Raw genomic sequence first — 14924 nt, 5'->3', positions numbered from 1 at the left:
CGGAGAAAGGACACTCACCCTTTTGTTGTTAGCCAAAACAAGCAAAGACGACGGACCAAGTAATTGTCTTGTTGCTGCGTGCCTCTTGTTGACCGTCGTACAACCGAACAGCCACAAGGCTTATCCACAGCTTTCGCGGTGGACTCCACTGCGTTACCTGAGACACGTTTTCTTGTGTACTTGCAGGATTCGCAGGACCTTCTACAGAACTCCATTTTTCATGTGCTACACCTTCGATATGTACCATTACTCGGATCGTGACCAGGTGTTTCGATCCTGCAAGGTCCCATGGATGTACGGTACGAGAATGACCCCATTTTATCTGTTTCACTTGTTACACCCGGTTCGGTTGATAAGAGGCTCACTTTTTCGAGTCTCAGATGCAGCTTCGGTTTACTGAGGATGAAGGAAAGTGCATTTGTTTGCCATGTATAATGCGCGCGAACATGAACTCCGACCACCCTAATCCCAAAGGCTGTTATCACTTGTGTCGCCTCGTGCGCTGAGCAAAGCTGGAACTATTTTCAGAGGATTTATTATACCTCAACGCTAAGCACAAAATATCCCATAAAAGAGCAAAATTAAAGCTCCTGAAGTGTTGTACGACAAACGGTGCGAGTGTTACTCTTCGGTGGGCATGCAGCCCTGTACTAGGCTGCGCAGGCTTCAACACTATTCTAGGCTGTACCCTACATATTTTTGGTGCTCTGCTACTAATAAACTACATATGGTACTAAGGTATACTTGAAACGGAGTAAAAAACGTGCAGAAGAGATGTAAGCGGGACACAGCGGGACAGAGCGGGTCACTGCGCTGTGTCCCTTTTACGTCTCGTCTGCGCCTTTTTTGCACTGTACCAAGGATACATATGGCAGTTTTCTATTCTCGCAGGAAATGGCCTTGCTGACTTCTGGCGTGCATCACATTTAGAGTTTCGCATCATGCTCTTATTGACACCTGTAAAAACAGCACCGACCCAGCAGACGGTAGTGGCTTACTGATACCAAGGACCCATTTCTAAGAGTAGGCAAGAGCGGCGCCCTCTACTATTAACGATAGCTTGTTTGCTCGTTGTGTCGCCTCGTAGTGGGGTCAGTCATATGGTTGATTTCCCCATTGCGTTATATCCAGTATTTATTCGGAGAAAGGACACTCACCCTTTTGTTGTTAGCCAAAACACTCAAGCTTTCCTCAACTTTGTGTTTATATTACCTCTAGGTGCATGATTGCAGAATCGGAAGTGATAGACGATAATGCCCTTTTGAAGTGATAGTATGCTTATAGTATGCTGACAGCAATTACGTTTCTTCGCACTCTCCCACATTTATTTTGGTCCATTCGGGGCTTATATTTCAGAACTAGAGCTCACGGCTGAGTGGGACCCCAGGGAGGTTGGACGCACAGACCACGTAGAGAAATACCCGCTCATAGTGCACGAAGCTGGAATCTGCCCGCCAGAAAAGCTGGCTCCCATTCATCTTAGGCCGGGAACACGCTACACTGTGTCCATTGCCCAGGTAATGTCCCAGTCACCTACAACCACAGAGAAACATGTTATAGTTTACGAAAGCCTCCACATGCCACCGCAAAATATCTTAAACGCAGCACTCAACGTAAACGAAACTTTTCCAGGAACTGCACAATGATTTGCAACACTCAGATAGGCCTGTAACATGCACCATAGCCATGCAAAGTAGGGGGCTTGTTCTACCCTACCTGACTCTTCTCTCCCTTACCATGTTCGGTGAAGCGGAGTAACACCATTAGAGAAAGCAATCTTCCCGAAAATCGCGACGAAAAGTAGCTCCAGAAGAAGCCGATAAGGACGTCAAACACTAAGGGAAACATTGCGCATAGGTTTCTGTTCTTATAAACATCCTTTTTTTTTCTCAAGCCCGCCTCTATTTACGCTGTACAATTAGCAGAAAAATCAAAACGAGAGAAATGAGGAGGAATAAATATATATTTTGTTCTAAGTTTAGAAAATACGGTCGGCCTCTTAGTTGAAGTATCTGCTTGCTTTCGCAACTCGGGTAGCCCTCTGGATCACGTTTTCCGGGTACTGCCGGTCCGAGCTGGTCAACGCGCCGTAATATTGTGCAGGAGTAGGTGAGGGGAGTGATTGGGATGGTGTGGGCAGAAGAATATGGGGTGAGGGGGTGGAGCTGGATGGGGTGTGCCAGGCAGGGCAGTTGCAGATGAAACAGCTGGGAGAGAAGTGGTAAAGGATGGTCACGTTGTAATATGTATTACTTTGGAGACGTCCCCAGATGTGGGTTCTTCATTGCCGAGTTTATGGTGTGGAGGACGGTATCCTCGACGGGTTTTTTTTTTTGTAGCAGGTGACTGGTAAGGGCTGTAGCGTGTCTGCCGTGGTGGCGGAATCTTTCGACCTCGTCGGGAGGGCCCGATAGTCAAGGTCGTGGCCCACAGCGTGGACTGCTTCGTTCCAGGAGAGGGAGCCGTGACCTGGGGGGACAGGGGACATTAAGCCCCCGGACGATGGTGATGATAGGGGTCCTATTGGGGCTTGTAGAAGTTTGAGGGTAGTAGGGTAATTCTTCCTAGGAGGCATCTCCAACCGGGTTGCTGGGAGGGTGCTTGCCATAGTTTCCGCTGCAGCTAGAGATAGGAGGCCGTATGTGACTGCAGTGTAGATGGTGTCGGTGGGGGTGTTGACCACTGAGGTTTTTACGGGAAGGTGAGGGAGCTATGACGGTGTACCTGGGGTCGCTAGCCGAAGAATATTTCTCGTGTACGTGGCGTACGTGAGTGTTGCGACGTCCATAAATGAACTCGGGGTGCATATGTATTAGGAAACAGGTGGCTTTGATGGTGGCCCGGACGTGGGATGTTACTTTGCGTAATGCTTCATAGAGATCATGTATAGGACGGCCTTAGTTCTAAAGGACCGTGCGGTTGGTAGGGTTGAGCGTAAAGCAGGCCAGTTTGCTGGTGCTTTGAGCTACGATGGCTTCATAGAGTGAAATATGCAGGCCAATTCTTAGGAGCTTAGTGGTGGGAGGGAAATAAAAAATAAAATAAAAAGTATGCTGGAGAAAGAAGGACCGCCGTTCATTTGTAATTTCTGTGCTAACAGATATTCCGATACAAAAGAATTGTTCCGGATAAAACAAACGCTGAGAGTTCAAAATTATGATCCTTCGGATGCAATGAAACGTATTTCAGCTTTTATGGTTTAGTTAAGATGCTGGGCATTTCTAGTGTTGTCTCAATGGTGCCAGGTCAAACATGCTGGCCTACATAGGGTTACCAGTGGGCCTTGTTTCCAGCGTGAAAAACAAAAAAAAGAAATAGTCATACTGAAAGAAGATAAACTGTAAAATTTGTTTTCCCGTCCAACTGACTCTTCAAGCATCCTCTCGGCGTGTGGCTTGTTACACTGATTTCTGGGGTACTCGAATCTCCTCCCTTTATTCCCCACCTTATTTTCTGCCTTGGTCGGGCACGAATGGCTAATCCCCCTGCATGGATATCCAGTGCGCTGAAATTCCAAGTATATTACATTGAACTTATGAATTATTCCGCCTTACCCCACCATGCAGTCACAACCATACAGACTTAAAGTTCTACCCGTATTTGGAACGCTACTCACCTGTGAAAGGCTTCAGGTGACGTCGAAGTTCCAGACAATGATGCTAGTTCGAAAACGTTCTTGTTTGCAATTCTGCAGTCGTAACTCACATTGAATTATATTTTCTGTCCTTTTGCATTGCACTCTATTTTTCTTCCCCAAGCGATATTTAAATTTTCCTTGCAAAAGTAATGTCAAAATGTCGCATAATATTTACAAATTGCGCAATTGCGCTGCATCCTTCAGGCAGGTCCAAAGTTGTTCCCCTGGAGCATAAAAGTGTTGCTTCCCTCAACTGCTCGGCCATCATGCTTCACACCTATCTTCACACCATGTCGTAATGACGACATTTTCTGTGCATAACTGTGCCACTCAATTTTCTTGTGAGAATGCAGTGAGCAATTTGAAACAAGATAAAGCCAATTTTCTGGCGTGATAATTTTTAAGTACAAGAGAATAATGCTGTGTCTTTTGATAAGATTAAGAGCAGTTTTTTAGAAAACGTTGAAGTGAAATTTTCAAGAACGCTCCGACTGACTGCATCTTTTTTGCAGCGGTCATTTCGAAGACTTCCGTACCCGAGTGCATCACGTTGCGTTGACTACCAGGCCAGGGGTCGAATAAACGGCTACTTCGGCTACATGAACTACGAAGTAAGTTAGCCTGTACGCATACACAACTTTGTAAGGACACTATTCGTCCGTATGAGCCGCTGCTGACGGAAATTTCGTATATGACGGGAAAATGGAACGAAATTGGACCGCACCATTTCCGAAAATTGGGGATTTCAGCTTGTTGCCGATGTATTTAACGTTTAAATGCAATATGTAGCCCCTATTATAAATTATTGGTTATCTATACATGGTAAGTTGCCCCTTATCCCGCATCTGCCTCCACCTATAGTTAACGTCCCCAATATCGTAAAATGGGAGTACGAACAGTCGCATCCTTTTTTCTCCATCTGATTCATCCCCTCGTCTATGGAGGGGGGTCTTTTTGCCCCGTCGCTTTGCACTCGGCCTTTCTAGAGCACTCGCCAAGCAATTGAAAGCAACCAAGAGCTCACAGCATCTTTTGAGGGTACTTAAGACAGTAATGCAGAAAACTTTAAAAGATACAAACAGCTTGCGCCACCGCCTCTCCACTTATTCGGTTAAAACCATGCCGTGTGTGTTCACGTGTACAGGTGAGTACATTATTCTTTAAAGCATTAAGCCTTATATAGCCCGCCGTTCGATTGGAATGTAGCTCATAAAGGTATTCTTGCACTTAAAAGTTCATTTGCCTTTACACATCCCAATAAATCTAGTATCTGCGTTGTCTACTTGTAAATCTTCCTGCGGAGCACCACCCGATTTCTTCGGTCACACATACGCGTCTATTGTAGTAATTACACCAATGTGTCTAGACTTCCTCAAATGGCCTTATATTTTACTTTTTCCCACACAAATAAAAACTTTTTGATGCTGGTAGCCATTTGTAGCCCCTATTACGGTGTTGCAGCAACAATAAATTTCTGCGCAAAGACGGCACCTAACTGCTTGCGCTTTCTCATACATAACGGGGAGAGCATATATGATAGAACACATCTGTAGTGATGATTTCGTGTATACGCGTCCAAAACAGCTGGCAGAAGGTACACTTGGATCAAGTATCTTGGATCAAGCTTGGATGTTCTCGTAACACATGATGTTACGAGAACATATAGCTCAAACAACATGAATACAAAGACTTGGGTGTGATTTTCTTTTCATTCCCAAGCCGAAGGGGCGAAATCAACTGGTACGTAGAATGCGCGGCAAATAAAACACGAACACGAAAATGTGAATCAAAACACGCAAATAGTGCGATTTCTTTCCATGCAAGTCAAAATGACGCGTGGCTTGATTAGAAAAACAGAGTCCGGAAATGTGCCTTTGCGAATGTACCAATGGCGCGCCATTATTATACCTCAACGAAAAGTGTTTTTCAATTTTGCGTGTTCCGATTCATATTTTCGTGTTCGCGTTTCATTTTCCGCGTATCGAACATCTAAGCGCGCGCGCACTTGTGGCTGCCTGCGCAGGTGTGTCTCCAGGACTGCTTGGTTCGTCGGGAATTAGGAGCGTGCGGGTGCGTTCTGCCAGACCACGAATTCGCAGCCAGTGCCTTCAGTCGTTTCACGTGCCCCAGGAAGAAAAGAGGTCAGCCACTTGCCTATCACGAAATTGTATCAATCAGCAGTAGCAGAGTGCAGTTCTGAACTCTGTATAATATGCATGTCCATCAACAAGATAACTCATCAGGCGAGTACTTTGTGCCAGGGACGAGTACATGGTGTAGGTGCCGTGAAGGACGCACCAGGGCGCAACACCGGAAATTCAGTTTTGTTGGTTCCTGGGCCGTGTAGATAAGTGATTCATTGCAGAAACTGCCAAATCACTTGAAATATGTGTTCTATTCTCTGCTTCCGCAATAAGCGCTACGATTTCTGTGGAGCGGTTATCAGAACTTAAGACTGCTTTCAAATATACGTGTTCCATTTCTTTCCATTCGGAATGCGACGTTGTAGCAGCACATTTTCCGCTCTTATTGGTAGGTAGATTACGGAAGGTTCCAAGAGTGCATGTAAAATAAGATGATATCTTTCCTCTACACATGCCCTCGTTGTTCCCCAAATGCCGTGTCGGAGGAAATAAGTGCTCCCACTACTGAAAACCAAGTGTGCTAATCTTGACACACTTTTGCCGGCATGCTGTCGCCTCATAGGGGTTCTGATTTGATTGTACAACTCAACGCGCTGAAGCTACACCTGTGTTATGCGGCGCGCAATAATGGAGGGCTCCGGATTGATTTTGACCACCTGGAGATCTTTCACGTGCGCTGAAACCTGGACACACGGGTGCTTTCGCCTTTCGCCTTCATCAGAAAGCAGCCACCGCGGCCGAGATCAAACCCTCGCCCCTGGGCTCAGCAGCACAACGCCTTAACCACTGAGTCACCGCGGCGGGTTCATAGGGGTTCTTGATTCCTTACGCAGAGCAGTGTAAAACACTGTCCGCTTTTAAGCATGAGCTCAGCAGTGTCGGTTTATATTAAAGCGGAGCTTTATGTCCCTGTTGTCCCGTGCATTTTCTCTGTGCGTGTGCCAAAAAATCCCTTCCTGTAAAGGCAATAAAACCGCGAATTCTCAGCAGAAAACTTGTTTTATCAATGTTTTTTTGGAAGCAATTATATGACAATTGGGCGTCAACACGGCTCATTCATTGCGACGAGCTTGATTTACTAATTAGTTTGCTCACCGTAAAGTTGGAAACATTGCAGAATTTCCGAAAGAAAAACGAACAGCCCTTTGTGTGTTTACTATGACAAAACTCTAGCATTTCAATGTGTTATTGAGTAATCCAAAAGTCATATTCAGGAAAATAAATATGTGTGCATTGTCTAAGCTCGTGTGAGAGGTGCATTTTATACAGCTGCGCTGGTCATGCACTTTCAGAGGGGGAAATGGCTTCAGTTTCATTTCATTTCAGAAGTATGCCATGGCGTGCAAAGTAAAGAATTTTGCTTCTAATATTATTTGTTCCAACAATTTGCGGAAACAGATTTAGTATCATATGCGATTGATTCAAAACAGGTTTTTATTTTGGCACTTTATTCTCTGCAAACCAAACAAATTTTTTTTCCGGAGAAGCGTAAGCTATAAAGCTGTAATGTGATAATTGCATAACAGGGATAAAATAGTGTTCACTCCTTGCCATGGATGATATCCAGGTAATGGGTGGAAAAAAAATGGATCGTTCAAATACAGAATTGTTGCAGGCCTAGCACAGCGCACTTGCGACGTTCTGCCAGGTCTTAATTGGTGTTTCATGTAGTTTTGGCGAAAGTAGCATCATACGTTGCAAGCAGGTTTATATATTTAAAATAGCTTGACGTACACGAATGCGTTTCCCCAAGAACTGTAATAACTACCCCTGCGTACAGCCGCCCTACTACAACCGCCCATTCAATATCGAATAGTTTCTAACCAGAGTAAAAAAAACCACTAGAATGTAGTAAGCGGTGTTATCACCACCGCGTACAGTTTTATGTATTCAGAAAATGATTTATTTTCCTACATTTTATAACATTTAATTTGGGAGTGCGGTATACCAAAAAAATTGGCGGGCGCGGAAGAGCGTGTATTGACACTTCTGTATTACTACACGCTGAATGAAGTGACTGTAACTGTTATGGTTTTAAAAATATATTTGCCTTCACAGAAACATGCATGAAGAGGATTTCGCCGCATCGAGAGCGCGATAACGCCGAGTGCAAAATACAATGTCCTCAGCCATGCCGGTTGGTATTGATTTTTTTTCTTTCTTTGAAAGCATGGCTCTCTATTAATCGCCCGTATAACCCGCTAGTATTTGTCACTGCAGTTTATTGGGCTGTACGCATTTTTGTTATTCCGTATGCTTATATGTAAAAAATCCCACAAACGCTACTGAATGAACAGCTGTGTTTTAGGTGACTGAGTGAGTGAATGAGTGAGATGTGTATTCGAACCAAAAAGAAAAAGGGGGAAAATAAATCCAGTTCTACGCCTGCGAAATCTGGTGAAACAGCCGAGCTGACCACGCTGGTGGCCATCTCGCGTACAAGCGGGGGTCGCTCACAACGCCATTCGCCGCGGTATGCACGCACCCAAAGCTGATTCACAGAGGTCTGGTGGTTTATCGGTACATATATGGGGTGTGGTAGTACGCCACGTGCCTCGGTGCACGAGCCGAGATCGCGCACTGGACGGCCGTTGCATCATCTCGTTAGCACTTCTGGCCCCCTGTAAGGGTCCGCATTCGGGTGGCGGGCCACCGGTGGGCGCGTATGGCCGAAGGAGTACGGCCCCTCACGTTAGTGTGCGGCAAGCTTTTGTTTGAATACGTCAGTTGGCGACTTTAGCACCCTGGCGGCCACCTACCGCAATGGCGGGGGTCGCTCACAACTCCACTCGCCGCAGTATGACGTACTCGAAGGTGGTCCACGGATGTCTGGTAGCTTATCGGTGCATATATGTGGTGTGGTAGAACGCCGGGCCCTCGAGGCGGCGGCTCCATCTGTCGGCCAGTTAGGTACGTTCGCCTGGAGTGACGAGCATTATAAACTGACGTACCGAGCCCCTGAACCGCTCCGCTGTTAACAATTGGCCGCGTATCTGCTTGCTTGGCTGCTTAGGCGTCGTCTTTCGTCGCCATTTTTCAGCCTCTTCAGCCTCTTCAGCCTTTTCAGCCAACAGGACAATAAATAGCCCACGCTGTTTTGATAAAAAATTTTTTTTCTTTATTGCTGGTTTGTTCATTCGGGTCGTTCCATTCCGCAGTTAATGCCGCTACAATTCTATCATATAACGGGCAGTTTTGCGAATTTTCGCTTCAAGTTATTTCATAGTTACTATCAGTATTTCCTTGTAACTAGTGCTCACTAATCGATTGTCAGTGATAGTGTCATAAATTTTACAGGGCACTAAAATGTTTCAGTATATTTCGACAAAAGCCCAGAATCCAGGCAAACAAAAAAGTGTTTGTGGTTCGGCAACAGAAGCGGCGTGGGCTGCTTATTTAGTTATTTTTCTGCCATCTGAAATTATTACAGTGCCGACTAAGACATAATCTCACAAGGGGATTCCGTGTACTCTTTCTCTTTGTGTGTTTTTTTTTCTGGAGTATGCTGGCAGCGCGGTAGCCGGGGTGGATGGGGGGGGGGGGATAGAACGGTCAATCCTATCAAAAAACAGCTAGGGAGAAATATGAGGCGGTAAACGTGGCTACAGAAATGACAAGAATTACGTTTAAGCTGGAAGCACGACTTAGGAATTAGGAAAACAGGCACATAAAACTGCGCTTTTTTTCGAATTGACGGTGATTATAAATCTCTAAAAATACAAAATGTGATATTGCTCCAAAGACATTTGCAGCGTGTAGGCATTTTCTAGCGCGTCATGAGAACGTGATTTACAAAATTTCCCTGGATTGAGGCCGTGTAAACACTGCGGAAGCTTGGCGTTGCCTCGACGACTGGTTGCTGGAGCATGACGCGACAATGAAAAAGGAACAGGAAGCAACTTGGCCTTACACTGCGAGTCAATGCAGCACTGAAGCCCGACCAGACAAGAGTATTCAAACCGTACAGCAAACCACGAGAAAGCGAAATTTTCGGGACCTACATTATAAACACGACGAAGAATAGACGCGTTAGTAAGCCTTCCGTGGCTCTGTTTTCTTGCGAGATAGACTATCTGGATGAGTATAGTGTGAAGCTGCCGTCACGCTTTTGAAAGTGTCGTGGGAGCATTGTCGCATAGTGTATTTTTAGAGCTTTATAATCACCGTTAATGCGAAATAGAGCCTAGTTGTGAGTGCACCTTTGTCTTATAAATATCTTTTTCCATACGTTGTTGCTTGCCGCTTCAGCCTAATTCCTATGTTGGCACACCAAATAGCCCGTAACGGCACTTTAATCTAAGTACGGGGATTTTCTGAATGCACTGCAATTATCCCTCTAATGGAAAATATTGTCACGATGCCAAAGGCGACGCAGTTGTCTCCAAGGAAAGCAAGTGTATTGGAGTGAACTTTTGCTCCCCTAACAACTCAAAGATTACCCAGGCGTCGAAGCAGCAGCCAACAAAGTGACGTGCCCAGACGAGCGTCGGCGAGTTCAATGCCGCGGCTGTTCTGAGGGAATTTATCTTTAGGCGCGAGGGTTTCTCGAACCGTCAATTTCATCCAGAACAGTGTAGATCAAAGAATATTATTCTAGGCTGTTGACGTTAGTTGTAAACGTTTTCCCTATCAAAAGAGTTAACACGTGCGGCATAAAAATAAAAAAATGGAACACGGGCTTCACTTGGCACATGGATAACACAGATAACAGCCCGGCGCAGTTGGTCAAAAACAAAACATAAACAACCCCAATGCATGGTTTGCGGCAGTACCAGTGTGTAAAGATAAGAAATAAAAATGGAGCACCCGGCAATGATTGGTCAAAACTACTTTGTAGAAATGAATGATGTAAAACTTTTCCTCATTTTACAGCGAAGCTGTTTATGGTTATGGGTCCCTGTATTCTCCTGGTCCGCAAAAAAATTCTTCGGCCGCGAAAGCCTGCTCACCTGTTATCAAGGGGACAGCCTAGGGAGTAGCAACCCCTTCTTTACTGCTACTGCTACATCGTGTCCGCGTCTCTTTCTTCCCTATAGTTTCGTCGTCTTCATACGCGAATTAGTCCGACTGTCACGCTGACCGCAATACACTCGGAAGCTTCCCCACAGCCACAGTTCGCCACAGTGGGCACCTGTTCGACGTACCTGCACGTTCACGTGTCTCCGGGCACGCATGTGCCGGGTTAGCACAGTGGTTAGCGCACTTGGGTGCTGCTGTGGCGACTAAGATTCAAGTAGCACTGTTCCCGAATGTGATCTTTTTTTATTTATTTGCTCTTCGCAGCGGTGGCTCATGAGCAAGCACTGGTACCTCTGTTTCACTAAATATTTAGCTTGGTTGGTAAAGGTGTGACTTCAAATTAGCATCATTTTTATTTGGTAGACAAGGTCTCTTGAACCACCCAAACTTGTATTTTGTTTTATGGCACTATTAATTCGATTTTTTATTCTCTGTATAACTCACCTATTTGTTTGTTTGCCCATATCGCTCTAACCGTTTCCCGGTGGTCGGAGATATCGGAAAACCTGAAATTTTACGTTCAAACCTAGGAAGCTGAAGTCATAGACGGCGTGGTCGGAGGGAAAGGGTGCGGACAAAGGGGAGGGTGAAGGGAATTCGTTTCTTGAAAAGAAATGTGTCACACAAGCGGCAGAATTTCATAACCCCATCCTGCAGGTGGTTTTTTTTTTCTACAGAGTCCGCCTTATTCTTAAGGGACAAAAAGCGAGAGATACCTCTTCGGCATGAGAATATTTTAGTTAATGACTTCAATCTGAACGTATGTATGGGTTTAGGTTTTAACTTAAGGAATGCTGATAACCCACAGAAAAGTTTTGTGGGCGCAGCGTGATGTTTCGAAACTATCACATCTCAACCTTTCTGGTTTTACTCATTGCATAAGCGACGCCAAATCGCGGTGTCACTTTGCCATCCTATAATTTACTTTGTAATCTGTACGACGCGCGAATGCCATCTGAGTCCCTACTGAGCTCCGCCCTCTTCCAGCCTGCTTCGACAAAGTGCCGTTGGTGAAGCATCCCGGGCGCAAAAAATGTTATTGAGGCTTATCGCTCGTGAACAACTGCACTAAACTTACCACTAACTGATGCCGTAAGGCCACATCATTGATTTGACATTTATCGTGCCACGGCTTATTAGTTTTTTGGGAAGGACGGCCGCATCAAATAACGTTTGGAAACAAGCAAGCAATGGAAATTCAGCATTTACACGATGCCAACATTTTTGAAATTTCCATCGCGCTGTAAATATCTATGAAAACGTGAGGTATTGTCGCCAGTAAAATGCCCTAGACAAAAAAATGTTACCCACGAAATGTTATTGTTAGACCTAGCAACACATATGGCTTACGTGGAAACATTTTCATGGTTTTTAAAGTTGTATTTGGGTTTCGTCAAAAATTTTCTTTTTTCAACAAGCTTTAGCAGAATAGTTTACAAAGCTCATTTGAATGGTCGTCAGTGTGGCTTAGTAATGATGTAATGATGAGTGGGAGCGAACGAAACTAAACATTAGTCTTTTTGGTGGCGTTAACTGAATCTACCTCCGCACACCCAACGGAGCTTCACACTCTCCGTGTTTAAGAGGGAGGATTTACCATGCAGTATTTTTCGTACTTCTGGCCGCCATATTATTTTCCTTGGTCGGAGAAGCTGTGTTGTTATCACCCCCTCTCTTATTCAATCAATCTTCTTGCTAAATCATGCTTCTCTCTTTGTCTTTCTTACAGAGAACTTAAGTACGACGTAAAACTGGTTGGCCTGGCAGATGACCAAGTAAGAGCTACTTTAAGCACTAAGATACTAAGACTTCGAATTGAAACACACAACAAGTGGCTTAATTCTCCTCATCAAGTTACCAGCATTTATCCGTAACGTACAGGACTGACTAGAAGTACTCACGTAATTGGAATGTCTATACCTTTTATAACCACAACTGTTACTAATTGATCAGCTATACTTTCAGCGTCTTAAACACAAAGCCAAATATTTCCTTTTGACATGGGAAGAGTAAAATATAATCTGAAGCTCTTTATTTCAAGAAAGTAGCCACTGATGGACATATTTTTGCGGAACCACAGCACTCACGCACACTCACGCACGCACGCATACACGCACACGCGTGCGCACGCACACACACACGCACACGGAAGCGCACACGCACGCACTCACGTACGCACGCATACACACACGCACGCAAACTCACATGCGCGCGCACACACACATGCATGCACGCACGCACGCACGCACACACACAAACAAAAACAAACAAACAAACAAACAAACAAACAAACATACATACAAACAAATAAACAACGCTGAAAGTCGAATTTCTAGTAAGAACACGCATTTTTTAAGTTGTGTTGACAATGCCGTTAAAAGTAAAAGAATTGAATTTTCTAGCTTCATTAGCAACAGAGATTTGAATACATTATCCCTGACATTAATTTACTTCTTTTTCCTGCTTCAGCCGGGAGAAAACAGGTAAGGATTGCACATAGAGATTTGGGCCCAGCAACTTGTTAGGTGCAGTAATACCTTTTTATCCTCAAAGCTGCATGAGCGTTTACAAATAATGTCACGGATTGAATACAAAAAAAAGGCCGCTTCTGGGTAATTTTTCAAAGAAGAAAATCAGACAACTTAGAACTAACAAAGGTTATATTGTAAGGCATCCTCGATCCCCGTTTGCACTGGGGAGGTTGTCTATGGCTAGCTTCCTGCATATTTTTGTGCCCGCGTGTCCAAAAACTGCCGAGCGCCCTCTATGAGGAGGCAAAGCAAACCAGGAATGTATGAGCTGACGCCTAGCGAAGTAATAGGAACGCGAAGAAGCCGCCCAATAGTACATAAAGCTTCCCTCTATGAATACGCGCTGTTAACGAGTAAGACATTAGGGAACACCTGGCGTAGCAAGAAGGAAGCGTGGAAAACACCCACACCACATAGCCTTCCGCGTTCGGTTCAATCATGAATTCGGCTGCCTCGGAGAAGGAGCGTGCCGCTAAGCGAATATCGTGACCGAGAGGCCGCCCGTAAACGGCGGATTCGACAGGATGACCGTAGAATGCGATGCAACGACACAGGCACCACACCAGTATATATTGGACGAGCACAAGGCTGCGTGCGCGAAATATCAGGGGGGCTTTCTAGGCAGACGTTTCTGATTCAGTTATGCGCTGTATGGCAGATTGCGTTTACTTTTTAATAAGACACTGAATACAGGGGGACTAATGTTAAGTCGACATCTAAGCGCGTAATTTTAAAAAAGTGGACAGGTATTTTTTTTAATTAGGCGCTTAAATTTACGTGAAGACTACCTCTACAGCGAGGTTATGCGCCCAGTGGGACACATAATTAGGTGGTAAGTATTGATGTAGGTGGCATAATAAACTAAATTGAATAATTAATTTTTGGTGGCTGCAGCAAGCAGGCGTGTTTGTGTTGAGTTTAATTGCCGTTCGCATGATTACTCATTCTATACAGCGAACACTGGCGCAGAGCTCCTTCCTTTTGTTACGTACCTGTGTGTACAGTGTTTAGTTTGACAACGGGGTGGAGACACATGCAATAGTGATAACCGGCACCCTTTGAGTTTTGGCTGGCGTTGTCGCAATCTGCAGTACTCGGAACCGCTTTTGAAGCACCGAACAAAAGGGAGGAGCTTCGCGCCGGTCTTACCAGTCTAGCATGCGTAATCATGCGAAAGGCAATTAAACTTCGCAGTTCCTTATCTCGGAGTATAGATGCGCTAGAAGAATTCTACCAAACGAAACGGCGTAGAAGCACGATTGCGTCTAACTTTTCAATACAAACATGTCTGCTTACTGCAGCCAGTAAAAAGTTAATTATTCAGTTTTAGTGAAGTCAGCCACCGACATCCAAAAGTTACCACCTCATTCTGTGTTTCCCTAGGTACATAACCTCACTGCAGAGGTGGTCTTACCTACGTCTAAGCGGCTGTATTTAAAAAAAAAGCCTGTCGACTCAACTTTGTTCACCCTCTATATTGCGGTTTATTCCTGTGTCACCAATGAATATCAACTAGTTTGTTTTCGGATTTTCTACTTTCTACTTTTTCTACTTTTGTTCGTTGTACCAGCAATCCCCGACTGGCGCAAAACC

General features: G+C 44.9%; 1 protein-coding gene across 1 annotated transcript in view; it reads left to right on the top strand.

Moving 5' to 3' along the window:
- Positions 1 to 14924, top strand: part of LOC144179941 (uncharacterized) — a 36695-nt gene that overhangs the window by 18769 nt on the left and 3002 nt on the right. Inside the window, exons 5-11 of the mRNA XM_077708357.1 lie at positions 187 to 299; positions 1357 to 1517; positions 4150 to 4248; positions 5661 to 5778; positions 7840 to 7918; positions 12530 to 12575; positions 13270 to 13283. Of these exons, the coding sequence (XP_077564483.1) occupies positions 187 to 299; positions 1357 to 1517; positions 4150 to 4248; positions 5661 to 5778; positions 7840 to 7918; positions 12530 to 12575; positions 13270 to 13283 (630 nt within the window). The remainder of the gene's footprint in view (positions 1 to 186; positions 300 to 1356; positions 1518 to 4149; positions 4249 to 5660; positions 5779 to 7839; positions 7919 to 12529; positions 12576 to 13269; positions 13284 to 14924) is intronic.

Source organism: Haemaphysalis longicornis, unplaced genomic scaffold (assembly GCF_048455015.1).
Source record: "Haemaphysalis longicornis isolate Haplotype H1 unplaced genomic scaffold, Haemaphysalis longicornis Haplotype H1 scaffold_4, whole genome shotgun sequence".
NCBI classification, from domain to species: Eukaryota; Metazoa; Arthropoda; class Arachnida; order Ixodida; family Ixodidae; genus Haemaphysalis; species Haemaphysalis longicornis.
The sequence above is the reverse complement of the archived record's forward strand: the minus strand, read 5'-3'. Positions and strand labels throughout refer to the sequence as shown.